Below are 27,224 nucleotides of genomic sequence, written 5' to 3'. Positions count from 1 at the left end.
TAAAATAAACTAAAAAATTATTCAGAGAAATATTATAGCAATCCACAGTGTTTTGTGAGAAAAACTACAACGCTTTCCTCATATGATTTAGCTTTATTGTAATTATAATTTTTAACCAACTCAATATTAAAAAAAATTGACAAATATGATTTTGAAAAAAATTATAAAAAAATCACATGAGAAAACATTGCAACAATTTACAGTGTTTTTTTTTAAAAAAATAAAGCTAAATTCTTAATCGACTCAATATTAAAAAAAATCAACAGAGATAATTTAACAAAAAAAATAACAAAACCAACACTAAAAAGAGGGAAAAAAATCATGTTGGAAACACTGTAGCAATTCACTGTGTTTTGTGATGAAAGCTACAGTGCTTCCCCACATGATTTAGCCTTATTTGTAATGACTTGTAATTGTAATTCACAAACAACTCAATATTAAAAAAATAAAATTGAAAAAGATAATTTGAAAAAAATTATAACAGCAAAAAACTATGCGGAGAGACACTGTAGCAATCCACACTGGTTTATGAGCAAAGCTACAATACTTTCCCCACATGATTAAGCTTTATTACAAAGTTAAATTTTAACCAACTCAATATTTAAAAAAATAAAATCGATGAAAATGATTTTGAAAAAAAATATTATAAAAAAAGAAAACACAAAAGAAATTGGAAAAAAACAATGTGAGGAAAAACTATATCAATCCATAGTGTTTTTTGAGGAAAAACTTGTATTTACTTGTAATTACAATTCTTAACCAGCTTAATATTTAAAAAATAAAATTGACAAAGATAATTTTAGGGAAAAACATAACGAAAACAGAAAAAAAAAACCATGTGGAAAAAAACACTGTAGCAACCAGCAGTAATTTTCGAGGAAAGTTAAAGTGTTTTCCTCACATATTGTAACTGTAATTTTTAACCAGCTCAATATTAAAAAATAAAATAAAAAAAGATAATTTCAGAGAAAATCATTAAGAAAAACCATGCGGAGAAACATTGTAGCAATAAACAATGTTTTAAAGAAAAAAATTACAAAACTAAATTTTCAATCAGCTCCATATTAAAAAAACAATAAAAAATATAATTTTGAAAAATAAAAAAATAAAATAGAAAAACTATGTGGAAAAACATCAAAGCAATCCACAGTATTTTCAAGAAAAAATTACAAAGTAAAAATTTTAACCAGGTCAATATTTAAAAAGTAAAATCAACAAAAATAATTTTGGAAAAAACAAAAGAAAAAAAAAGAAAAATTAAGAAAGTTGAAAAAAAAAAGTAATTTTGAAAAAAAAAGAAAGAAAACAAAAAAAAAGGGAAAAGTTAGAAAAAGAAAAAAGAAAAGAATCATTGTAAATTATTGTTGTAATTCACAGTGAAATATGTGTGAAAAACAGTGATTCCCCACACCATTTAGATTATGTTTTAATAATAGTCAGTAACCCAACAAGCAAGTCCCTATGATACTTTTGAATCATCACTGAAATTGACTAGTTGTTTCTAGGCACCGCCTATATGTTCTAGGTAGCAAAACTCCTGTACAAGAAAAGAAACTAGCAAACTTGCACATCAGAAGACAGCATAATTAATTCTGTCTTGAGTTGCATGGGAGCGAAAGACACTCTACATAAGTCAGAAGACAGCATAACATGCTGTTTAGCTTGTGCTGCCATTGACAAAATTATTGATGTCGCTATTGTGGAACAGTAGCCACAGAAAACGACCGACACATGGAGATATAGTTCAAGGATCGAATATGTTTTGCATGAATGCGTTAATTTCAAGGCTGATCTCACCCCCTAAAACTTTAATTTTTCGGGTCTGACTGAGATTATAAAAGTAATTATAATTTAAAGTATTTTATATTTAAAAATATATTAAAATAATATTTTTTTAATTTTTTTTTTAATTTTTTTAGATCAACATATTAAAACGATATGAAAATAAAATAAAATTGAATTTTAAGGCGCGTTCCCAAATGCGGGTTCATATTCTATTCCAATTTATATTTATAATGTTTATTTCGTGTTTTAAAAATATTTATTTTTTTTTATTTTTTTAAATTAAATTTTTGATGTTTTTATATTGTTTTAATATGCTGATATCAAGAATAATTTTTTAAAAAATAAAAAATATTATTTTAATATATTTTCAAGTAAACAATACTTTAAAAAACAATTACTACCATCCTTTTAATCTTATTATATAAATATGATAATTAGGCCTTTTAATCTTATTATATAAATATGATAATTAGGTTTCCATTGCATGATATGTGGGAAGCGTTCATTAACACTAATTTTTTAATTTAGATTTCCAGATATTTGTTAGATCATTGGGTGACTTCACTGTTAATTTGAAAATTTGATAATTGAATTTGAATTATATTTAAAAACTAGATAGGTGTCCATCCTCAACTCTATATTATTTATTTATTTTCATATTATATATGTCCATTGAATGCGAATAAGCATCCTAACTCGGTATCACCAACTTCTTTTACTTTCTTTTCCTTCCCTGTCTTTTTTTATTCTTTCATTTTATTTTAATAAAAATCATATCTAAAAAAATTATAGTAAAGATATTTTTAAAATATTTTTTATTTAAAAATATATCAAAATAATTTTTTTATTTTTAATATTAGTACATCAAAACAATCTAAAATATATAAAAAAATTAATTTAAAACTAAAAAAAATTAAAAATTTTAAAAAGCACAATCTAACCGCAAAAACAAACACTTCTTTTTTTTTTTTTTATTTGTTAACATATCTAGATTATTGTCTAATTTATGTCTCCTCTTTGTTGGAGCCTTCCTTCTCTTTTGTTGGAGGTTTGGATCATTGCTTGTTTGGGATTTTTTTAATTATTATTACTTTTGAATAAGAATTCGGTAATTGATTTCAGTTGGTTGGAAGATTTTGATACTAATCAGCATATATAGATCTTTCATCAATGAAATTTGACAGTGTTTCTTACTCAAAATCCTTTTTAAACAGTTAGATTCAATTCTCACTTTTGTTATCTGTGTTAGAAATGTTTTTTTTTTATATAAATAATTTTACTAATCAATTTAGGTTTTAAAAAAAAAAAAATGATAAATTTGGCCTCCTATGCAAAATCAGAAATTACACCAGCTAGTCACTTGAAATAATTATGCAAATGTTTTTTAAATTATCCTATATATTTTTAAATGGGTGCAATGGATTTTCAATATAAGAAATTAGTAGGTGAATTTAATTCACCACCTCACATCATTTGGTGATTGATGCATTATTTTACTATGGAAAGATTTAGATTTTTTAATATCAGTCATTAAATTGATGATTTAGAAAAAAATAATGATTTATAAAAGTTTTATTAATTGGTACATGGTAGATGATGAACTAGATTCACCTAATAATTTCTCATTTTCAATGTTTTTCGCCTGGGCACAGATAAATGTGATTTTTGAAATCTAAAACTTAGTTGAGTTTGGGCCCATGTGATTTTTTAAATGGGCTAAAGTCATGCTATTTTAGGCCTGGCCCAAAATTTGTGCTTCAATTCTTAGCATTTGAACCCACATCTATGAAGGCATGTACGAAATAAAACAAAAGCAATTTCAGTTGAAATTAATAAAATATTTAATTAGAATATTGGAATGCTATGTAGATTACGGACCAGACCATGATGAATCCATTTTATTTAATATGCGTAATAGGTCTTAATGAATATATAATATGCTGACTATCATGTTTTATATATTGTCAGCAACAAATAAAAATATTATAAATAAATAGTGCATAAAAATATAAAATAATAAATTTAAATTCAAACAAATATTAGTTGTCAAAAAACTGTGTGTTAAATATATGAAAATTTCATTAAGTAAGAGCACTAAAAAACATAACCCAATAAAAAGAATTAATTGTTAAAAAATTGCATGTTTTTTTTAATGCATGTGAACTGCTTAATAAGTAAAGGGACAATATATATATATATATAATCACCATAATAAAATTTTACCCAAAAGAGATAAAAATACCATACATGGAACACAATATATAAAATAATAAATTTAAATTCAACAAATAAAAAACATATTAATTACCAAAAGATTATGATTAGTATAATACAATATGACCAAATATTCAACAAATATTATTACATTATTTTTGGTAAATATTATGCCATTTAAAAAATACTCATGTATTATTTAGGATATAGTTGTCCTAGTAGCCTACATTCACCCACATAAACAGTTTCATTTATAGCTGCGATAATATTCTATATTCACACACTTTTGAGATGTCAAAACAGCCCCAAATACACACATTTATTGGCTGTCTTAATAATCCACCGTTATGCACACTAAGCACATTCAAGCTATCATTCCAACAACTTTTGGAAATTAATAAGATATTTAATTAGAATATTAGAATGATAGGTAGATTAGGGAACATGATGAATTCATTTTATTTAATATATGTGATAAGTCTTAATAAATATATAATATGCGGACTTATATATTACCAACAAATAAAAATACTATAAATAAATTATTAGAGCCATGTCTCTACATTCTATATATAAATCATTGTACAATTATTAGAAACATATATTTAGGCTTTATTCTTATAATCTTGTTTCATTTTCTCATGTATTATATACTTATTGTAACCATATATGTAAAATACATGGAACAAAAATATTTTATTTTACATGGTATCAGAACTGATTTTCTATATACGTTTACTTGTTTCTTTTTGTAGCTATGTCCAATACTCATCTCAAGAAGCCCTCTCTTTAACATCTTTATCAATTTTGGATATATCCTTTTTATATTTCCTCCATTCCAATGATCACCCAGGTGTCATCCTAGTTTCCATCCTTTTTAATGGTGACAATTATCCTACCTGAAAGCGAGCCATGAAAATGACATTGAATGACAAACAAATTGAGTTTTGTTAATGGTACCCTCTCCAAACCAACATACTCCATAACAGAAATTCAATTATGAGAATATTATAGTGATATAGTCTTGTCATTGATTCTCAACTCCAATTGATAAATCCATTGTTAATAGTCTGATTTATCATGACTGTCTCCGTGATGTATGGCTCGATCTTGAGGATCGTTTCTCTCAAAGCAACAATCCTAGAATTTTCAAATTGAAGTGTGACATTACTACTCCCATTCAAGGTTTTATGACCATCTCTACATATTTTATCACACTCAAAGGTCTCGAATGAACTTGCCATGCTTAATCCCACATCAAAATGCACCTGTGGTGTCCTAAAAGAATTAATCCATATGTAAGACATTGAATGAGTTTTTTAGTTTTTGATGGGGTTACATGATTCTTATGCTTTAATTTATAGCCAGATTTTGGTTATTGATCCTTTACCCCTCTGTTACCAAAGTTTATTCAATTTTATATCGAGAGGAGAAGCAATGCCTCCTTCATATCTTTAGTGTTCCAACTGAATCTGCTGCCATGGTATTTCCTCATCATTTCTCTCATTGTTCTAATAATAAGAAAAAAGGATGTGGTTATCTAAAATGCAACTACTGTGACTGTGACGGTCATTGAAAATTCCACTATTATAAGTTGCACGGTTATCCCAAAAACAAGTCTCAATACCATGAAACATCTAATGGACAATTTGGTTTATCAATGACAGTGAACAATGTCACTAGTCTTTCAACCTCTTTTGAGATTACTATTCCTGGCCTCATTAGTGACCAATGCTATCAACTTTTGGATCTTCTATCACCTTTGAACATTAACTCTGCCAATTTTGCTAGTAATCTTACCTCTTGCCATTCTGTTTCTTTCCCTAATCATGAATAGATTATTGATTCTGGTACCTCAGATCATATAATTTCAAATTTGTCATCCCTTGATAATGTTCAACCTTTTCATCAATCATGTCCCATTAAACTTTTAAATGGTGATATTATTTCTATAACTCATACTGGCACACTACATATTTCCCCTGATATCTTTCTTTCTAATGTTCTATATGTGCCTTATTTAATTTACTGTCCATTAGCAAACTTACCATTACTCTCAATTGTGTTGCTTTTTTTTTTTTAATCTTTTATGTTTTTCAGGAACTATCAACGAGGAAGCTGATTGAAATGGGTAAAGTACGAGATGGACTTTACTACTACAAACCTTTCTCTGACTTAGTTTTTCATACTCAAAATGTCCCTGAATCCATTATTTAGCATCAACGACTTGGTCACCCTTCTACTTCATGTATTCCAAAAACTTTACATATTTCTAATCAATATTTGGCTGTGATATACGTGCTAGAGCAAAACACACTCGTTTGCCTTTCTCTTTGAATACAAATAAAAGCACATTTTGTTTCAATTGGATTTATTGTGATATATAGGGTGGTTATCCTACTACTTCACATTCAGAAACACATTATTTTTTGACAATTGTGGATGACTACTCACGTACTATATGGGTCTATCTCATACATATGAAATTTGATACTTTTACTTGTCTTAATTGTTTTTTTTGCCATGGTTAAAACTTAATTCAATTGCATTATTCGACATGCACGCATTAATAATGGTCAAGAATTTCAATACAATAAACTTCAAACCTTTTTTTGTTATCATGATATGCTTCACGAACGTACATATGTGGATACGCCTCAATAAAATGACATTGCTAAATGTAAACATCATCATCTTTTTAACATAGCCCGGTGTTTATGTTTTCAAGCCAATTTTCCCATCTCATTCTGAGGTGAATGTATTCTCATGACCACTTATTTGATTAACTGAACTCCTTCCCCCGGCCTCAATCATAAGTCTCCTTACGAGCTCCTTTTCAACAAACCACCATTAAATACACATTTACGAGTGTTTGGGTGTTTATGTTATGTCTAAACCCCTCGTCAACATCGTGATAAGTTCTCCCCTCGTGCTTTATTATGTGTTTTCTTAGGTTATCCTATCAATCATAAAGCTTATCGTGTATATGATATAGAAAACCACAAAATTTTCATCTCCCGTGATGTTACTTTGAAGAAAATGTTTTTTCTTATCATCTCATAACTCCAAATCCTCCACCTCTTCAAGTTCAGGTTACATTAAGACCACTCCAGGCTAAGGCATATTCTTTCCTACTACCAACACTCTTCAAGTCTCAGCTTACTCTGATTCAGACTAGGCTAGTTGTCCACGCACTCGATGCTCCACCATAGGTTTTTTCATTCAGCTTGGCACAAGTCCCATTTCCCGGTGTACTAAGAAGCAATATATAGTCTCTTGCTCTTTTGTTGAAGTTGAGAATCAAGCTCTTGCTTCCATTACCTGTGAACTTACATGGCTCAAAACCCTTCTACATGATCTTGACGTCCACCATTCACAACTCATGCTCTTATATTATGACAACTAAGTAGCCCTTCACATTGCTCATTGGGCATTATGGATCTTCATGCTCCAACTTAAAGGGAAGTATTAAAGTCATATCTCCATATCTCCATATTCTATATATAAATCATTGTACAATTATTAGAAACATATGTTTAGGTTTTATTCTTGGGATCTTGTCTCATTTTCTCATGTATTATATACCTATTGTAACCATGAATGTAAAATAAACAGAACATAAATCTTTTACTTTACATAAATAGTGCATAAAAATATAAAATAATAAATTTAAATTCAATAAAATAGTAGTTGTCAAAAAAATGTGTTAAATATATGAAAATATCATTAAGTAAGAGCACTAAAAAACACAAAACAATAAATTCAATTCAATAACCCAATAAAAAAAATAATCATTGAAAAACTGCATGTTTTTTTAATGCATGTGAACTGCTTAGTAAGTAAAAAGATATATATATATATATATATATATATGATCACCATAATAAAAATTTTACCAAAAAGAGATAAAAATACCATACAATAAATTTAAATTCACTAAATAAAAAAATATATTAATTGCCAAAAGATTATGCGTTATATGATTAGTATTATACAATGTAACCAAATATTCAACAAATATTATAACATTATTTTTGGTAAATATTATGCCATTTAAGAATACCCATACATTATTTAGGCCATAGCAGTATAGACTCATAATTTTAGACTCATAATTTTTATAACGGTTCATAAATATATGCATTCATAGCTGTCATAGCAACCAACATTCACCTATATAAACAGTTTCATAACAATCCTCAAATATACACATTTATGGCTGCCATAACAGTTTATATTTGCAAACTTTTGAGCTGTCAAAATAGCCCCCAAACATACACATTATTGGTTGTTTCAATCCACTATTATGCACACTACGCTATCTCAAATAGCCCAAACTTGTATACTTTTATGCTGCTGTAACAACCTTTATTTAAGCACATTCAAGTTGTCATTCCAGCAACTTTTGGCCAAGGAAAAGAAGATAACATACAACATATTTACTCACTTTTTATTCAATCATCTACTTCACATACCAAAAACCATGGTTTTCCTTCAATCAATTATTCAGCCATATAACACGTATACGTGCACACACACACACACACACACACACACACACACACACACACACACTTAAACTTCAACACACTAATTTATTTCATTAAACAAATTGTGATCATGAATTTTAAACTATCCATAACATAGAGGTTTTATATACCCAATCTTCTAATACATATTAATAATACTTCAATACTTTTTTCTTCAATTTACAATCATTCACACTTATCACCAACACATGGTATGCAATCTATTTAAATCATCCTTTACATAAAGAATATATATACCCAATCTTTAAAAGATAACAACAATGATCCCACACATCATAAACCAATTCACAATAATCATAATCAAAATTCTACATTTAATCCATCTTCACAACATATACTTAAAATAATCCCAACACTATTCATCCGCTCTTAGCCTTCCAAATACATCCATAATGGTTCCAAACATCTTAGATCAATTTTACAATGTTTCTACACACAATTACACATTCAATTCATCTTTATAACACATAAATATACAATCTCTAGCACATTGGTGACAATCCAAGAAATTCAATTTAGGTTTGAGAACATATCTCATATTTCGATGTCAATCCAATAAATTTAGTCCAGTCAATTTGTTAGCATCAAGTATGATTTGCAGGGATATGTTTCTAATCATTTTGATCTACAAACTTATTTATATAAAGATAGAGAGTATTAGTTTCATGCATACATATTTAAATTCTAAATTTAGATAAGGTCTTTAATCCTAATTTGGTTTCCCACTATTTTCTTGCAAATTAATAGCCCTCCCTATTAATTTAGGAAATCTCGCTTAGATTTTTCTAGTGGGTTAGGATCCCATTTAATTTATCCGACCTTGAGTGACTCAATAAATAAAAATAAGTTAAATTAGGTAGATAACATAATTTATCAATTACATCTCTATGTGACTCATAGATCAGTTAGGTGACAACTCATTGTCTAAACATATCATATATGTTTTGCCTAACTCATGCCTCTGACCTCATATAATTATGAGTGACCCATCCAAATTATATAGGTTAGTTAAGTAGAACCTAATTTTATAGCATTAAACATATTCGATTAATAATAACCTTGAGTGACTCAACAAATTAACCATGAATAGAACTCTGATTTTATGCATATAAAATTGGAAGGCAACTATTCATGTTCTCAATATGTGCTTAATATATTAATCAAAGACTTATTATCAATTAATTAGGTCTCATATATAACATGACATAACAAATATACATTTCATATATAAAAATTTATATATAAACATGCACCCCTAATATGTCATTCTAATTGGATGATTATGAACATATCTAAGCTAATTCTCTCAAGCCATTAAAAGGAATTAGATGGTCAAATCCTAGGTAGCTGTATTAAGTCTTCATAAGTCCATTGCAAGCACTTTAGTTGTAGGTTGTAGCCTTCATCACCATTTCTTTCTTCATCTTGGATTACATAATAATTCTCTTTATAAATTCTTACATTTCTAAATTACATAACATTTACGTAATTAATTAAGAAATCTCGAGTTACATTCGAGAGGAATTAAATGAGAAAAGAATTACAACTCAGAATAAAAAAATAGAGATAAGGCAGGACACACAAACCCTAATTAATAAAATTACAACCATTCAATCGTCAAATACAAGCACAATCACATTGGTCTTTAAAGTCCATAATCATCCATCATGCATAATAACATATTAATATGCTTAATAAAATTATTGCATGTTTCAATTCTAATTATTGGCTTTATGTGAAATTTTGAAAATAATAATTCTAACATTTAGAAATATTAAATCAAATCCAATTTGATAATTTCCTAAACATAATAAATTTTATTTAATATAAATTTTCCTTAAATTTTTTTTTGAAATTTAATAAGAAAATTAATCACATTAAAATTCTTATTAATATCCTAAACTTTTTTAGGATTAATAGAATAAAATTTTCCGGCTTAAAAAAAACTCATTATTTTAGAAAAACCATTTTTCTAAATTTATTTAGTTAAACCATTTAATTAAATAAATCCTAATCCCATTAGGATATCATAAAAGTTAAAAATATAATTAAACAATTTAATTCATTCCTAATCCAATTAGGAAATTTAATTCTTTAATTAAAATAATTTCGAGTTTCAATTTTAATATAAAATCATTGTTTTATATTATTCAAGAGTCTCTAGGATCCCGTTAGATAGATCTAGAGTTGTTTAGTGATTTATTACTCGAAGATCAGATTTTCTTTGACTTTGAATAATTATTTAAAGGTCAGGTTGTCCCAAACCATAAGTCGTCCAATTATCCATCCTCTAATGGTAATCCACACAAACCACCCATGAGAAATATCTTAAATCCCTATTTAGAAGAGAAGAATTGTTATGCCTAGAGTGCTAGCTCTAATTTTGTATTTATGTAGCATTTCTATCTAGTAAATAACCACTCTTAATAAGAGGTATAGCTCACTATTTATAGAAAAATATTAAAAATCCTATAAATTAGAAAAATATCAATCCCCCTCCCCATGAATAATATCCATATATTAAATTAAGAAATTTTTAGAAATTAACTCAATCAAGTCCTTACTTGATTTTTCTAGGTCTAGAAATATAATCTATGTATTAATTATATTTCAGTCCTTAATTTCTAAATATATTTTAATCAAATCATACTTATTAAGTCACCCCAGTTTAATTTTTAACTAATGGTTCTTAATGTGTGTGACTCATTAGGTTCCTAATATATTGGTCTAAATATAAATTAGAATTCTAATTAAATAGAATTAAATAAAATAAATAATTTAATTTATTATCAATTCAACAATTGATTAATTTATATTTGAAGATTAGGTGCATCGTTTAGTAACATATCATGATCCCCCAAATATTAGAAAAGTCATTAGTGGTTTGACTTAACCTTTCAGTGACTAATTTATTTGTGTAATTATTAATATCCTTTCATCAATAATCATATGTGAGCATTTTAAAACCTAATTATTAATAGGGTGATGAATCATCTTTTGATCACTCAAGTACCTTCATATAGTTTATGTTATACCCAATGTCTGCTCTTTCATTACCTCAATTAAGATAACATATAACAAGATCAAAGCATAACATTCTCTATATAAGATGACTTAGTAAATTCAAGTCTAAGGATCATTTATACAACCATTATGTGAGCATTTTCATAGATATAAGTGATCTCTCCATATGAAATTCTCATACGGGTTAATTTAGTGTACATGTTTTATAACAAATACCTACATATCAGTTCTAGGTATCCTTTATACCTCAGCTTATGAAAATAATTTTTTCCTTTCATAAAGAAAAGAACATAATATTTACCAATCTTTACGGCTCTAATGAATGTCCAGTATTTAAGAGAGCATCGACCAAGAATATTTTAGAAAAAATACTTTAATGCAATAGAAATTCCATAATTATAACAACTTTATGATTTTACTAGCAAAACATTTTTTTCCTATGTACTTTATCTTTACTCTAGATTCATTAATCTAATATTATATGAATATTAAAGATAAATTAAGCATTTATTAATAATAAATGTGTATTTACATAAATATAATAATGTCACGTGTAACCAACTAATTAGTTACAGGGCATATTAAACTAACAAATCAATGCCAACAATTTATGTCCATTATAATGGTAAGTCTATGATTGAAAGGAAACAAAGTAGTATGTATAATAACAAGTGTAGACATATATGTCATTAACATAATACAATTAAACATTTTCTCTTGAATGGGATAATTTTAATTGACTATGTGAACAAAGTAGAATATTATGAATCCATGAACTAAAGGTTTATCGAGAGAGTTTGTGTATAATTTATTGAGGGGAATGAGCTTAAAGTATTTATAGATGAAAGAGTGTAATGATGTTAACCATACCTAGTTAACTGGAGATTCTAAAATCTAGGTTCTAATAAAAAAATAAGTCATATAACATTTTTAATAGCATTACAAAATTATCATTTCTTGTTTATTTCTATAATGAGAAAATGTGTTTGTTACAACATGATAAAAGGTGTGTTGTGCTCTTAATGACTTTTATATCTTGGTATACCAAGTAAAGTATAGCATAATACTCTTAATAAAATATCATGAAACTAGGAGCTGTTCAGGGCTAAAATGAACACAACCAAAAGAACACAAGGAAATATCTAGATAGAGAGCCATGTGAGAACTATTTTCTTAGTTGACATAAAAGGTTGAATAGTTTAAGACATCACGTTCACTATTTAGCTAAGTAAATTCGACAGTATTTCATCAAGAAAGGTTCAAAACTAAAAGTTACTTATTCTAATGTAGTGATCCACTAAATCATTAACTCTCTACGAATCTTTGAGTCTTTTATACTAGTAAGACAATTTTCATTAATGTGAATGATTTTGAAAATTTATTTTAAAGACATGGATAATAGACACATTTGAGGCCAAATTAATTGTGAGATCCACTCACTTCTAAGGTTAAAGTTTTGTTGAAATTTATTTTTCAACAAAAATTCTTTAACATAGAACATTAACATAATTAAAATAAATTATCGATAAATAAAAAATTAATCTCAAAAAACCCTTGGTTGATATTTTTATGAAACCCAAAACCCTGTATCCCATATTGCAAAAACAAATACCGAAATATCTTATAGTTTATAAAAAGAAAAGTTAAAAGAGTCATATATAAACCTAAGAAATATAGTTTGGGTTTAATCCACAAGCGCATGCTTGACACGAGCATAAGCATATGCATGGCCATAAACCTTAAGTCCCGAGCCTCGTGCGCGTTCTGAGTTCTGAAGCCTAGGGCCTAGGCTTGGGTTTGATTTTGGTTTTTACTAACCTGTTTCAAACTTAGATTTTAGTTTATTAGAAGATAATTCTTTGAACAATAAAGAATTATTTCTTTATATATATATATATATCCATGAATAATGAGTTTGAACACTCTTCTTTCTTCTAAATAGTTTATTTTCAAATGAAAAACTTCTTGTTTTTAAAGCAAAAAACTATTGGTTTTATTATTATTATTTTTTGTGCCGATAATTAAGGCAAAATAATGAGAGTTAAATCTGGTAATTACTAATTACCAGAATTAATTATGTATTATTTTTTGTTTAAAAAATGTTGAACATGAGATGTTATGCACGCTTGCAGTAGCTCTCTATTATTTTCCCAGCCTCTTTTGCTCATGTCCCTCAGTTCTAAAACTTAAGTTCCGGTTTTCAGAGAGGTTCCTGAGTTTCTCTGTTTTTTTTTCATACTTTTAAAGAAAGTACAGAGCTGGCCCAAGTAGCAGTAGAGGTAATATTGGAAAGATAGAAAATTGTTTGGCATCAGTCTTTCATGTTGGAGTCCTCTGTTCTGCTGTTCATAGGATCAAATGCTCTATTGGAGCTAAATAAAACATGTCATCAAGTTCATGATGCAGTTTCCTTACTCCTAGAGTTTGATTAAAAATATGGTGTAAATTATATTTTTTAAAATTTTAATTTTTTTATTTAAAATAATTTTTTATATATTTTTAGATTGTTTTGATGTGCTGATATCAAAAATAATTTTTTAAAAATAAAAAATAATTTATTTTAATATATTTTTAAATAAAAAATACTTTAAATTAAAAATAAAACTAAATTAGAAAAATTATTCTAAAAAAACCAAGCTTAAAACAACTGAAACTATAAATATTATTAAGGAAAAAAGTAGAAAAAACATTTTGGGGCCCACCCCCGCTGTCTCCGCCACTGTCTGTGGTGACGAGTGGTACAGAACAGAGTAGAGACTTCACTTTCCAAAAAGCAAGGCTGGAAAATGTTTACTATCAGGACTAAAAAATGAATTTGTCGGGGATTTAATCTAATTAGGTGTTTCAATTTGTGTTTTAAAAAAATTTAAAATTTATATTTTTATATTTTAAATCATTTTAATTTATTGATGTTAAAAATATTTTTTAAAAAATAAAAAAAATATTTTAATATATTATCAAATAAAAAAATATTTTAAATTATAATTTCTATCATATCTTTAAACAAAATTCAAGTCAAGTAAAGTAATAAAAGAAAATAACGATTTGTTTTTTCTTATTGAAAAGTCATGACATTTGACTTTCAATATAACAAGTGGTTAGTAAAATCAAGGTGCTGTTTTTTAATGTTTATTTTAAAGCAATGAATTATCTGTTTTTTTTTAGAATAATAATAATTAAAAAAGGTATTATTCCACATCAGCTAATAATTTTTATTTTTTTATGATGAAACTATACCTTAGTTTTTAAAATATCTACGCTATTATTACCTTTTTATATTAACCAAATAATTAGCAGCACATAAACGATAATTAAAACCAAACATTCATCCGTTTTTATTAATATAATTTTTATTTATAATAATAACTGCTTAACTTTTAAGTATAATCTTTAGCCATCCTAGGTATTATCAATAATCTAGCATTTAATTTTAAAATTTTTAAAATTAATTAAAATGTGCGCAAAGACTCAGATATTCACGTTAATAAAAAAAATAAATAATAATCTAGCATACTCTATACGTCTCCTTCGTTCATCCTATGCTTGTATTGTTTACCCATTTGTCAAAGTTAAGATGTAGTCTGGGAAGCATGGATACTTCAAAAATACCTTTGTAAGTATATCTGATACGCAGAGAAATGAAACAAAATTAGTAAAAAATAAATTCAATTTCAAATACATGCAATAAGACACTTGGGGTTTTGACTATTAGCCTGTTTAATATTATAATAATAGTTATTTTTTAAAATATTTTATTTTTAAAAACATATTAAAATAATATTTTTTTTTATTTTAAATAAATGCAGATACATGAAAAGATATACGAGTTTGGACTACGCCGGATACAAATAGGATGCCAGGTGTTAAATTTATAATTTTTTTACAACAAATGGCCCAAATATAGTTTTAAGTTTGTGGTTTCCAAAACTCAAACAATTAACTAAATATAAACTTACTGCAACTTTTTTCAAATTAATTACTTCTAATTTATATTTTCTTATAAAAACGATAATTAATGCAGTAATATGATTAATGATATGATCATATTCTATATGAGAGTTATATGAAGTAAAAAAAAAAATTAAGCAGCATAGTTTTTATATAAATTTGATAACAAGACATGACATAATTATTTCTAGATTAAGAAGTCATTTATTTTTTCATACCTATTCCTTTAATCTTCAATTCTTTTGTTACAATTGTGAGATCTCTTTTTACGAGATGATTTACTATTTGGTAATGGTTGTTTTTTAAAATATTTTTTATTTTTTATATTATTATATTAAAATAATTTAAAAGTACAAAAAAAATTTTGAAACAAAGAAAAAAATAAAAAAATTTAATTTTTTAAAAATATTTTTAAAATTAAAAAACAAACAGATTCCAATGAATACATTTCGTACAAATGTAATAGAAAAAAAAAATTTGCCATTATTATAGCTCCTTTCCTCATTAGGATTTATGCAATATCAGAAATATGTTTTTAGATTTTTCAAGAGAAAGGATGGGGGATGAGTGGACGGGAATACGAGGGTTTTCTATGAATATTATAATATCTATTGTTAAAACAACGAACTTCTATTACAAAGTTTTGGTGGATTTTTACTTCCTAATTTATCAATTTATTTATTTGTTTTTTTTTTAATTTTAATTAATATAAGTATATTGGGATATTTGATATGATAATGATTTTGTGAACTTTATGGGTTCCATATGGGGAACAAGTCCATGTCATTTTGTGAGCTTGGCCTTTCTAAGCAAGTTCATGGCTTGTTAGCTAACTAGACATGTCACCTCATTCAAATATATATTTCTTTTTTCTTTTTTCTTTTTATTCAAATAATTCCGTGGATATAAAATAGAGAGTTCTAATAGAATTTTGCCAGAAATTTGTATCCATCTATAGGAGCATATTAGAGCAAAAAAAAAAAAAATGATTTCAAGGCTACTAAACTCGTTCCTTTTTATCTTGTGTGCCCTTTGTTCCATCAACTACTTCGAGAACCCCACGGCCTCTGGCTTCACAAATGAAACAGACCGAGAAGCTTTGCTAGCCATGAAGCATCTCGTCTTAAGCGATCCTTTCAGAGCTTTGAGCTCATGGAATGCCTCGCTGCATTTCTGTACTTGGCATGGTGTTGCATGCGGTTCCAAACATCAAAGAGTGATTGCTCTGAATCTTTCATCACTGCAACTGGCAGGTTTCTTGTCTCCCCACATAGGGAACCTTACCTTCCTTAGGAGAATCGATCTCAGTAAGAACAACTTTCATGGAACAATTCCAGAAGAAGTCGGACAGCTGTTTCGCCTACAATACCTCTCTCTCTCAAATAACTCTTTCCAGGATGAACTTCCGGGAAATCTAAGCCATTGTTCAAATTTGAGATTCTTGGGTATGGAGGGAAACAACCTTACAGGGAAAATTCCTAGCGAGCTGGGATCTTTGTCTAATCTAAGAGCACCTGGCCTCCTCAAAAATCATTTGACAGGTTCACTCCCTCGTTCATTTGGGAATCTCTCTAGTCTCGTCTCACTTTCTCTGAGAGAGAACAATCTTGAAGGAAGCATACCTATTGAATTTGAACGCCTGTCCAGGTTAGCATATCTTGACTTATCCTTCAACAATTTGTCAGGTATGGTTCCGGAAGAGCTTTACAATATCTCATCCTTAAGCACTGTTGCCATGGTCTCTAACAATTTAAGTGGTCGCCTCCCCCTTGATTTAGGCTTGACACTTCCCAATCTCCAAACTCTGTATCTCGGACTAAACCGGTTCCTCGGACCTGTTCCAGCATCCATAGTTAATTCCTCGGGACTTGAATACCTTGATTTAGCTTCTAATTCCTTTTCAGGGCCAGTGCCAAAGAATTTAGGAAGCCTACGTTATCTTCAAATCCTGAATTTTGGTTTTAACAAAATTGGTGATAAGAATAACAATGACTTGACTTTTCTCACCTCCTTAACCAACTGTACCGATCTAAAAGAGATCGGGCTTTACAAAAGTAACCTTGGAGGTTTATTGCCAAACTCCATAGCAAATCTCTCGACCAATCTCTATTACTTGGTAATGTGGGGCAACTACATCACTGGAACCATTCCTACCAAGATTGGAAATCTTAAAAGCTCGCAGGCTCTTGATTTGGCTGATAACATGCTCACGGGAAGATTACCTGAATCTATTGGGAAGCTAGTCATGTTAAAAGAGTTCTACGTTCACTTGAATAAAATCTCGGGGGAAATTCCATCCGCTTTGGGAAACATTTCTGGATTACTTAAACTAGATTTGGGAGTGAATCTTCTCGAGGGAACCATACCTGTTTCTTTGGCTAATTGCACAAGCTTAAATCTTTTGGACATTTCACACAATCACCTTAGCGGGTTCATACCTGAAAAGATCTTTAGTCTTTCTTCCCTCACGCTTGGCCTTCTTTTAGGATCAAATAGATTAAGTGGACGATTGCCAAGTCAAGTGGTTAACATGAGAAATCTCATTCAATTGGATATTTCAAGAAATAAAATATGTGGAGAAATCCCAAGTACTCTAGAGACTTGTCTCATGTTAGAGACTCTCAACATGAGTGGTAATTTCCTCAGGGGCACTATTCCTTCCTCTTTCAAGAAACTAAGAAGTATTCGAGTCCTAGACGTTTCCTGCAATAATTTGTCTGGGCAGATTCCAGAGTTTCTTGCTGATTTGCCATTCCTTTCTAATCTAAACCTGTCCTTTAACGAGTTCGAGGGCAAAGTGCCAGCTGAAGGAGCTTTCGAGAATGCTAGCCAATTTTCCATTGCTGGAAATAACAAGCTATGTGGAGGAATCAAGGCGATTCAATTGCCTGAATGTCCAAGAACGAAACAACACAAGCGTTTCTCAAAGAGAGTAGTGATCATTGCAAGCAGTGTTGCTGTCTTCATTACTTTGCTTCTAGCATGTATTTTTGCTGTTGGATACAGGAAACTATCAGCCAATAGGAAACCCCTTTCAGCTTCAACCATGGAGAAGAAGTTCCAAATAGTTTCCTATCAAGACCTTGCTCGTGCCACTGATGGGTTCTCTTCTGCCAATATGATTGGTGATGGAGGATATGGCTCTGTCTACAAAGGAATTCTCGGTCCTGATGGTCAAACCGTCGCCATAAAGGTGCTCAAACCTGAACAGCGAGGAGCCAACCGTACTTTTGTGGCTGAATGTGAAACATTAAGGCGCATCAGGCATCGGAATCTTGTTAAAATTGTCACTGCTTGCTCGAGTATTGATTTCAAAGGCAATGACTTCAAAGCTTTGGTATTTGATTTTATGCCCGGTGGAAGTTTGGAGAGCTGGTTGCATCCAAGTACAGTGGAGTCACAAAACTCGAAAAGATTGAGTCTACTGCAAAGGATTAGCATGTTGATCGATGTGGCATCGGCATTTGATTATCTTCACAACCATTGTGATGAACAAATTGTCCACTGTGATCTCAAACCAAGCAACATCCTTCTTGACAATGACCTTACAGCTCATGTGGGTGATTTTGGCCTTGCAAGGATTCTTTCTGCAGCCACAGGAGAAACCCCTTCAACATCGACCAGCTCACTTGGCGTAAGAGGAACTGTTGGATATGTGGCACCAGGTAAAATAATATGCAATTACCCTCCCTCATGACTACTGTTAAGCATATTCATGAATTCTAATTCCATTCAAGTTTAATTTAAATTGCTCGAACTTCAAAATAATGTTATGATATGCTCTAGTTTCTATCTAACTTCACTGTGTTTTGGTTCCTAAGCAAAATATGATTTCAATCAAAATATTTTTTTTTCATTCTAAGAGGAAGTATTGACAGTAATTGTCTTATTTGTATCTTGAATTGCAGAATATGGTATGGGTGGACAGGTTTCAATAAGTGGTGATGTGTATAGCTATGGCATCCTCCTTCTGGAGATGTTTACAGGAAAGAGACCCACCGACAGCATGTTCACGGGCAACAATAGCCTCCATAATTTCGCTAAAACAGCTCTTCCTGATCAAGTATCAGAGATCATCGATCCTCTGCTTAAAATTGATACCCAACAGCTAGCCGAGTCGAGCAGAAATGGTCCCAGTAGCAGTAGGGACAAGATAGAGGGCTGTTTGATATCAATCTTACAAATTGGTGTCCTATGTTCTGTTGAGCTTCCAAGTGAACGAATGGTCATAGCAGAAGTTCTCTCTGAATTTAATAAAATTAGGAAAATTCTCTGCAGCAAGTAGAGAGATCTCAAGCCATGACTGCGATTGCTCGTGCAATTTTCTGTTGTAATGCATGACACGGATTTATTCTGAACTTACTTCCCTAGCTTTACTACTTGTATGTGGGTGCTGTACTGCTATTATATGTTATGTTTTAGCGACTGATCTCTGGAAATCATGAGTGAGGAGCCGACATGTAAATTTCTCCGTAGACAGGGTGCATCAAAATACAAGAGTTGTCTGATCAAGCCCTATCAATTGCCTATGATTTGTCTTGTTGATTCATTTAGCACCAGCAGAGGAATTCCATCCTTTTGATCTGCAGCTTAATTCATCATGAAGTTCATCCTCATCTTCCAAGCTTGTTTCTTCGTTGAAGCTCATCCATCAGCAGATGTGCAACTGATTTGTAACCCATATCTCGAGCTTTTATGTCATTCGTATGAAAGGAAACCAATACCATATCATCAATCAACTATATTAGCTCGTTAACAGAAAAGGAATTGATAGTAATTATATTCATATGCAAATGAAAATATAAATGCCAGAAGATAAACCTTTGAAAATTGCTAGCCCAGTTGGAGCCATCTTTCGCTTGCGTAAGCAAAACGAACTATCCACGAATAAAAGATTAAAAATGAGAAACGACAGGTTTCCAATTGATAAATTTCAAAAGATTACTTGGTGATTCGTACCTGTTACAAATCCAATAAGGATTAGTTCCTCTTTCTTCTACGCAATGAGGGCACATCCACTTCTTATTTTCTCTCACCTCCTCTATGTCTACCAAAACATCATCACAGTAGGGTTAGATGATTCCATTATTTTTGTTGACACAAACATTTTGCATATCATCCTCCTATATGAACATTTTTGTAGTCTTAGGAGCTTTAAAGACCATAACTAGGTTTTTAAGGCTGCTAACACTAACAGGACTAAGTGGTTTTGTACCAGCTGGTTCTTTTTTGGTGGAAGGACTCACCTTCACCATACCTGACCTGGAGACAACCTCGACAGAAAACACCAGTTGGAGAATGACAAAATGAACAGTCTGTTTTTCCTGCTTGGAACATAAGAATTTAAAAAGTACAGACCATTATGGATTATAGAGACTGGTTCATTTATAACTGACCTATGCAAGGATAAACATCAAAATACACAAAGCATTCTAAAGCTACCTATGCATGGTTCATCAGGATCAAGGTTACTGCAGCGCTTGCAATCTTCTTCGCTACACAATGTCTTTTGCCTGCATTTGTGTGTAATTAGGTTCACATTAAAATAACCATCATGCTCTATTTTGACTTGACTTGCCAGGTTGAACGGTTAGCCAAAACTAGTTAAAGCATAGAAAGGTCGAAGACATGCTGAATTCTAAGACAGTGCTAGTTAGAAAATTAGTAACGTGTACAATGTTCACATATTCCAGTGTGATGTCACATCGTATAAAAAATCCTTGTGACTTTCCAGGCCACGAAGCGCAAAGGTTCCCTTTTTAACTAGTTGCCCACTTGTTTTCGAGATTCAAATGGTTATGTGGCTTCATAATGGATTGTTCTTGAGGTTCAAATGATCGATTTTGTTTACTTAAAAAGTGCCAGAACAATTATTTATGCAAAAGACCGTAAGAAAAATATATGCAACCGAGGAAGTCACATAACCATTTGAATACTTGGACCACCACTTATCAAATATCCTAGTCTTTTTTACTTCCAATCTTTTTCTTCCACTAAATAGAATAGTTTTTATCCTTAGAAATAGCATCACTTAATTGATTTAACCAAGTGAGAGCTTTTGGGTCGGAAAGACCTAAATAATTAATGCCTTTTGGATTATACCAAAACCATGAATTTGGTACTTTTTGAACCCAAAAGTCCTCTACAATACAAGTACTTTCAAATTTCAATTGCAATTATACATACAGTATAGAATGGTAGTGAAATGGGACTTAGGACGCTTATATTATGGAACATTACTTGTAACTGAGTGTGCTCTTTCTATATGTTTCAATCTTTGCCATTCTTAAATAGCTATGATATAATTATGTAAAATGCACTAAAATTTAGGGTGAAAAGGCACCAAATAGATGCCTTTTCTAGGAGACTAAATGCATCAAAATTTGAAGATCTTTCAACCCTAAGCACTCTACAATCGCACTTCTAATCACAAAATCTAACAGAGATATTTATTTCAATCATCTTATATAACCCATAACCCATTTCCAAGAATTTCCATGTCCCTCAATAAAATAATTAACATAACAATTCAAATGAGCTAATAAGAAAAACAAAACTGTAGCAGGATGGATTTTGTACCTGCAAAAATGGCAGCAAATCCCAAAAACAGAGTTATAGATCGTGCCTCTACCCTTACTACTACATCGCCTAGCAGAAGCCTCCGGCGAAAGTTGAATCTGCATCACACCCTTTACCTTCACTAACGGAGCATTTGCAGGCCTTTTCTCATCTTCTTCCTCTTCACTCTCATCACCGACCTTCACTTTTCTCATCACAACTAACACAAAAGGAACACACACAAAAAACCCGCGTCAAATCCAACAACCCATTATTTTAATGTTGATAAAACCACTCAGGAAAAAAAAAAACAGAATACCTGCTTTGATGGGTTCGGTGGAAATTTCTTTCAAGCGACTAGACCGACGCAAGGAAAGATTATTACTGTACTGTGTTGATGATTCGACGGAGCTGATCCTCTTCAATCGATCAGATCGTCGCAAGATTGCGGTCTCGTAAACTCTTTTAGTCCATTTCCTTCTCTCCCATTTGGGAGAAGAAGTTAAGGATCGAAGATCAGAGAGTGTTTTGTGTATTCCAAGCGATTGCAATCGAGCCTACAATTATTAATAATAACAGTTCAGTTAAATCATTGGTTCTTACAAGAAATCAAAGAAACAAAGCAAAAATCCTGAGAGCATTACCTGGTTCTCTAAGATGCGTGCGTTTCTTAGATCTTCATAGTCGGATTTGCATTTAAGCTTTCCCATTTTCTTAGAAAATTCAAGATTTCTTTCTGGTTTGAGGGAGAGATAGAGAGAGAGGGGTTTTCTTTGAAGTCCTCGTTTCTAACGGTCAAGAGATATTTGAATGTTCAAATTTTGAATTTCTATCCAGATTTATCTGGCCTCGGTAATTAAAAGGGCTTAGGTTGAATGTTTTTAAGCCCATTTATAATCATTATAATTACCGATCAGCTTGGGTAACAAAAAACTAAATTGTTTTGTTCCGTTAACGTCGTACTGATTTATTGAGAATATAATAATAGTTTTTTAAAAGTTTATTTTATTTAAAAATATATTAAAATAATATTTTTTAAAAAAAATTATTTTTGACATTATAGCATTAAAATAATCTAAATATATAAAAAATTAATTTTAAATGAAAATAAATCAAATTTTAAAAAACATTGTTTGAAATGAAATGCAACCCCAAATAGTCCCTAAAACATTAATTTAAAAGAAAAAAGAAATCTAAATCATTAAATCAACTCATAAGTCATCGAGTTAATTTGAGTTATTGATTATTTAGGAATGTGGGAGCTTGTTTTTTAATGCATTGAGAGTATGGTAGTTTATATTTGTTATTGTATTTTTAAAGTATGTTACTTCAGAAAAATCAAATTAATGATTTTTTAGTGTTTTTTATAATTTTGATATATTAATATTAAAAATCAAAAATTCTAAAAAAATATTATTTTGATGCATTTATAAAAAAACACTTTTAAAAAACATCGTACATCATAATATTAAAAATATTATTTTGTTTTTTATTAAAAAATCTCTTTCATGATAATTCTATCGAATTTGATCAGGTTTTATATCGGATCAATATTTGAGTGAATTTAACTAGAAATTTGGCTTAAGTTAAGTTATGTTTCTTACAATTCAATCAAGCCCACCAAAATTTCAAGTCTAACAAGTATAATTCAATTAAGCATGGGTAATGAATCTTTCATTGAAACAAATTGGCATATTTGTAAAAATATATTGTAGACCTTATTGAATTCAAATTCAAAATAATAATATTGAGGAAAAATACAATTATATATATATATATATATATATATATATATATATATATATATATATATATATAGCGGCGAAGCCATATAGGGGCAATTGCCCCTTTAATTTTTTTAAAAAATATTTGTTTATATTAAAATATTAATATAATAGCTTTACAGGGTTAATTGTTTTTTGTTAGCTACTAATTGATCCAAGCTTTTTTTTTTTTTCACTATTATCCCTGTCTCTCTCTCTTCTACACAATTTCTCTTCAAGCCCTAAGTTATTAATTAGTTAAGCAACTAACATCTTATGCTTTATGCTTAAGGGAAGTTTCCTTCATCTTTTCTATTTGTTTCATTATCTAATTTTAATTTTATTTTTTTATAATTATTTATTGAAAATGTTAGGGTTTATAATAATTTATGGGTTTGTTGAATTAATATGTGTATGGGTAATATTATATGTTAATAGATATGAATTGAAATGAGTTTGATGAATTGATAAATATTATGAATTTCATATGGAAAATGACGGTAATGAATTTACTAGTGATTAAAAATAAAATACAAGACAACTAAAAAAATTATAAACATAATAGATAAATTAAAAAGAAAACATTTAATATTTATATTTAATCCACTTGTACAAAACAACAAGTCAGTAAGAACAACATCAATTTGTGACAATCCTTTTAAGCTATGATTTTAAATGCTATGTACTATATATCAGCATAAAATTGTTGCCAAGATCTTTCCTAGTCCTTAGAAGATTTAGAAATAGATAAATGAAAGTTTGTTGTATGTATTGAGAAAGATATTTTTAAGAAGATTAAAAATAAAATCATAAGTTTTTTCATTTTAAAAGTATTCTTAAATTAATTTTATTTGACTTGAGTTAGTATATATATTTCAAATTAATTTTTTTATATAACACATGTCTTTATAATATATAATATCAAATATTTATTAGAAATCTGACTTCGGTACTATATATATATATAAACAATTAAGCCCAACTATTTATTTGAGGCTTAACTTCGTTCCCAGATTCTGATATTGGTCTCATTGTTCTTTCTTTGGACATAAAGAGTCCAGAAACCAAAAGACACGAGTTTGCAATGAAAAATAGATTTAAGTATCTTTCTCATCACATCACTCTTCGGTTCTTTTATTTTTTTTCTCATTTGGATAGAGATTTTGCTTACAATATGCCCAATAGCATTAAGGATTCTGCTCTTTTTTCCTCTTCTTTTTTTTCTGGAATTTATTCTCTTGTGACTATAATTTAATAATTTTCTTTGTAGATACCATTGCCTCGTTATTCTGAAGAAAAAGGGCCGAGTATATGCACAGAGACACCAACCTCTAAGATTTTATCGAAATTATTAAATCTGCCCGATTCAATTCAATAAATCAATTAAGCCAGATCAGGTTTATTCCAAACTATTTTGTAAGAAATAGATCAATTAAAAAAAAATTATATGGTTTTGAACAAAATAAATACCTTAAATCGATCTAGTGACCCGTAATTATTAAATCTAACTCGATTCAATAAATCGATTAAGCTATATCAGGTTTTATTTCAAATTGTTTTGTAAAAAACACATGATTAGATCAACTTAAAAAAGAAAAAACTAAAAATATATGGTTTTGAACAAAATGAATATCTTAGATTGATCCAATAACCCGTAAGTTAACGGAATGATCAATGAGTAGGACTTTTAAACCGGGTCAAACCCACATCCATGGATATTACAAGCATGTGTATTTTTTCAAATGCAACTTGTGGTCTATCATTATCAGCTTTCCTGGCGCTCTTCAATATCATATGGCCAGTTTCAATCTAACCATAACAACTCCATCGATTTTCTCCATCGGAAAGGGAAAGAAATCTACCACTACCACCAATCTTTGCCGAGCTGATCAAGTCATAGTGACTCCGTCAACGTGGTCCGTCCATCAATTACAGAACTACCCTACCACTACTAAAAATGTATTCTTTACCTAAAAAGTAGTTTTAGCTACTAGACATGTTCCTCATTACATGTGGAGCAGGGCTTGGTGACCATCTCTAAAGCCTTTAAGCCTTTTTACCTGCCTTTCCAGCCTTCTGGGACGAAAGATGTCTCATGGTTTCTTAGAGATGGAACCCGGAAGGAAATTGCAGTGCCTCTGTGAACAGGAGCCGAAGATTTTTAAGCCACGAAAATGGTATGGATCATGACTTTTTATCCCCGTGATGTCGATATCCCAATTGTAATCAACCCTAGCCCAGCCATGTTCAACTGTCATTTGAGACTGGTATTTATAGGCCTTATCAACACTAGCTGATCACAGAGGAAGAGCAACAAAAAGACACTGCTACAACAGCCTCCAGCATAGTTCAAAACAAAGTCCTCTGTAGTGTTGTCTTATATAATTGGAAGCAGTCACCAAACTATATGGTATTCCCTGAAAATGAAATTGTATGCAAGATTTGCAAAAGCAGCATACAATTATCATGCAGAGAGACAGTGAAAGTCTTTTCTTCTTTTGCCTCAGTAATGTTGATATTAGATTTTGTGTATGTATATCTAATCACCGGAGAGAAATGACTTTATCTGTTAGGGATCCGGTTGATTTGTGTTGTTTATGAGGTCTTCTGTATTACTGGATGGACGTCTCTCTTGTTGTGCTCTTCTTTTGGTAAATTTCTCTGGGAACGGATCTGCCAAAGCATTGTTATAAAGAATTCGAGCAAAATCAATCTACAAGTCTCTACATCACCCGCCTGCATTATTATTTTTTATCCATGAACTGCTACAGACCAAGTCGCCAAACCATCTCCGTCACCAAGGGCAGCAGTGGCCAGCAGAAACAGGCATTTCGCGTTTAAAGAACTCAAAAGCCTTTCTTTTGGCATTGGCCTGCAGAAGCAGGCATTTTGTGTTTAAAGAACTCAAAAGCTCTTCTTTTGGCATTGGCCTGCAGAAACAGGCATTTCGGCAGAAGCAGGCATTTTGTGTTTAAGGAACTCGCTTGAACTCAAAAGCTCTTCTTTTGGCATTGGCCTGCAGAAACAGGCATTTCGCGTGTAAAGAACTCAAAAGCCTTTCTTTTGGCATTGGCCTGCAGCAGCAGGCATTTTGTGTTTAAAGAACTCAAAAGCTCTTCTTTTGGCATTGGCCTGCAGAAACAGGCATTTTGTGTTTAAGTGTTTAAAGAAGTCACAAGCTCTTCTTTTGGCATTGGCCTGCAGAAGCAGGCATTTTGTGTTTAAAGAATTCACAAGCTCTTCTTTTGGCATTTGCCTGGCATTTTGGTGTTCGAAGAATTCTCAAGCTCCTGTCATTTTTAGCAGAGCCGTCTTTGGGATGCTTGGTTGGTAATAGATACGTAAATTTTAATTATCTCCGAAAATTTGGAACAAGAGCACG

General features: G+C 30.1%; 2 protein-coding genes across 5 annotated transcripts; one reads left to right on the top strand and one right to left on the bottom strand.

Moving 5' to 3' along the window:
* Window positions 1–16,467: 16,467 nt before the first annotated feature.
* LOC7482217 (probable LRR receptor-like serine/threonine-protein kinase At3g47570) lies at window positions 16,468–19,996 on the top strand. The gene is made up of 2 exons (XM_002317660.4): window positions 16,468–19,186; window positions 19,430–19,996. Exons 1-2 carry the CDS (start codon window positions 16,507–16,509, stop codon window positions 19,804–19,806), a joined length of 3,057 nt encoding a protein of 1,018 aa, XP_002317696.3. The 5' UTR covers window positions 16,468–16,506; the 3' UTR covers window positions 19,807–19,996.
* LOC7485164 (uncharacterized) lies at window positions 19,953–22,911 on the bottom strand. Of its 4 annotated transcripts, XM_002318267.4 has the most exons (8): window positions 22,724–22,907; window positions 22,399–22,636; window positions 22,101–22,299; window positions 20,964–21,034; window positions 20,768–20,845; window positions 20,481–20,568; window positions 20,343–20,398; window positions 19,953–20,211 (listed from the first exon to the last, which is right to left on the bottom strand). In XM_002318267.4, exons 1-8 carry the CDS (start codon window positions 22,787–22,789, stop codon window positions 20,135–20,137), a joined length of 873 nt encoding a protein of 290 aa, XP_002318303.3. In that variant the 5' UTR covers window positions 22,790–22,907; the 3' UTR covers window positions 19,953–20,134. The 4 variants fall into 4 exon arrangements, with proteins under 4 accessions (XP_002318303.3, XP_024437834.1, XP_024437833.1 ...); XM_024582066.2 differs by lacking the exon at window positions 20,343–20,398 and having other exon boundaries at window positions 22,724–22,910; XM_024582065.2 differs by lacking the exon at window positions 20,768–20,845 and having other exon boundaries at window positions 22,724–22,909.
* Between the last annotated feature and the right edge of the window lie 4,313 nt (window positions 22,912–27,224).

The sequence above is a fragment of the Populus trichocarpa genome, chromosome 12 (assembly GCF_000002775.5).
Source record: "Populus trichocarpa isolate Nisqually-1 chromosome 12, P.trichocarpa_v4.1, whole genome shotgun sequence".
Taxonomy (NCBI): domain Eukaryota; kingdom Viridiplantae; phylum Streptophyta; class Magnoliopsida; order Malpighiales; family Salicaceae; genus Populus; species Populus trichocarpa.
This window is presented reverse-complemented; position numbering and strand designations above follow the sequence as displayed.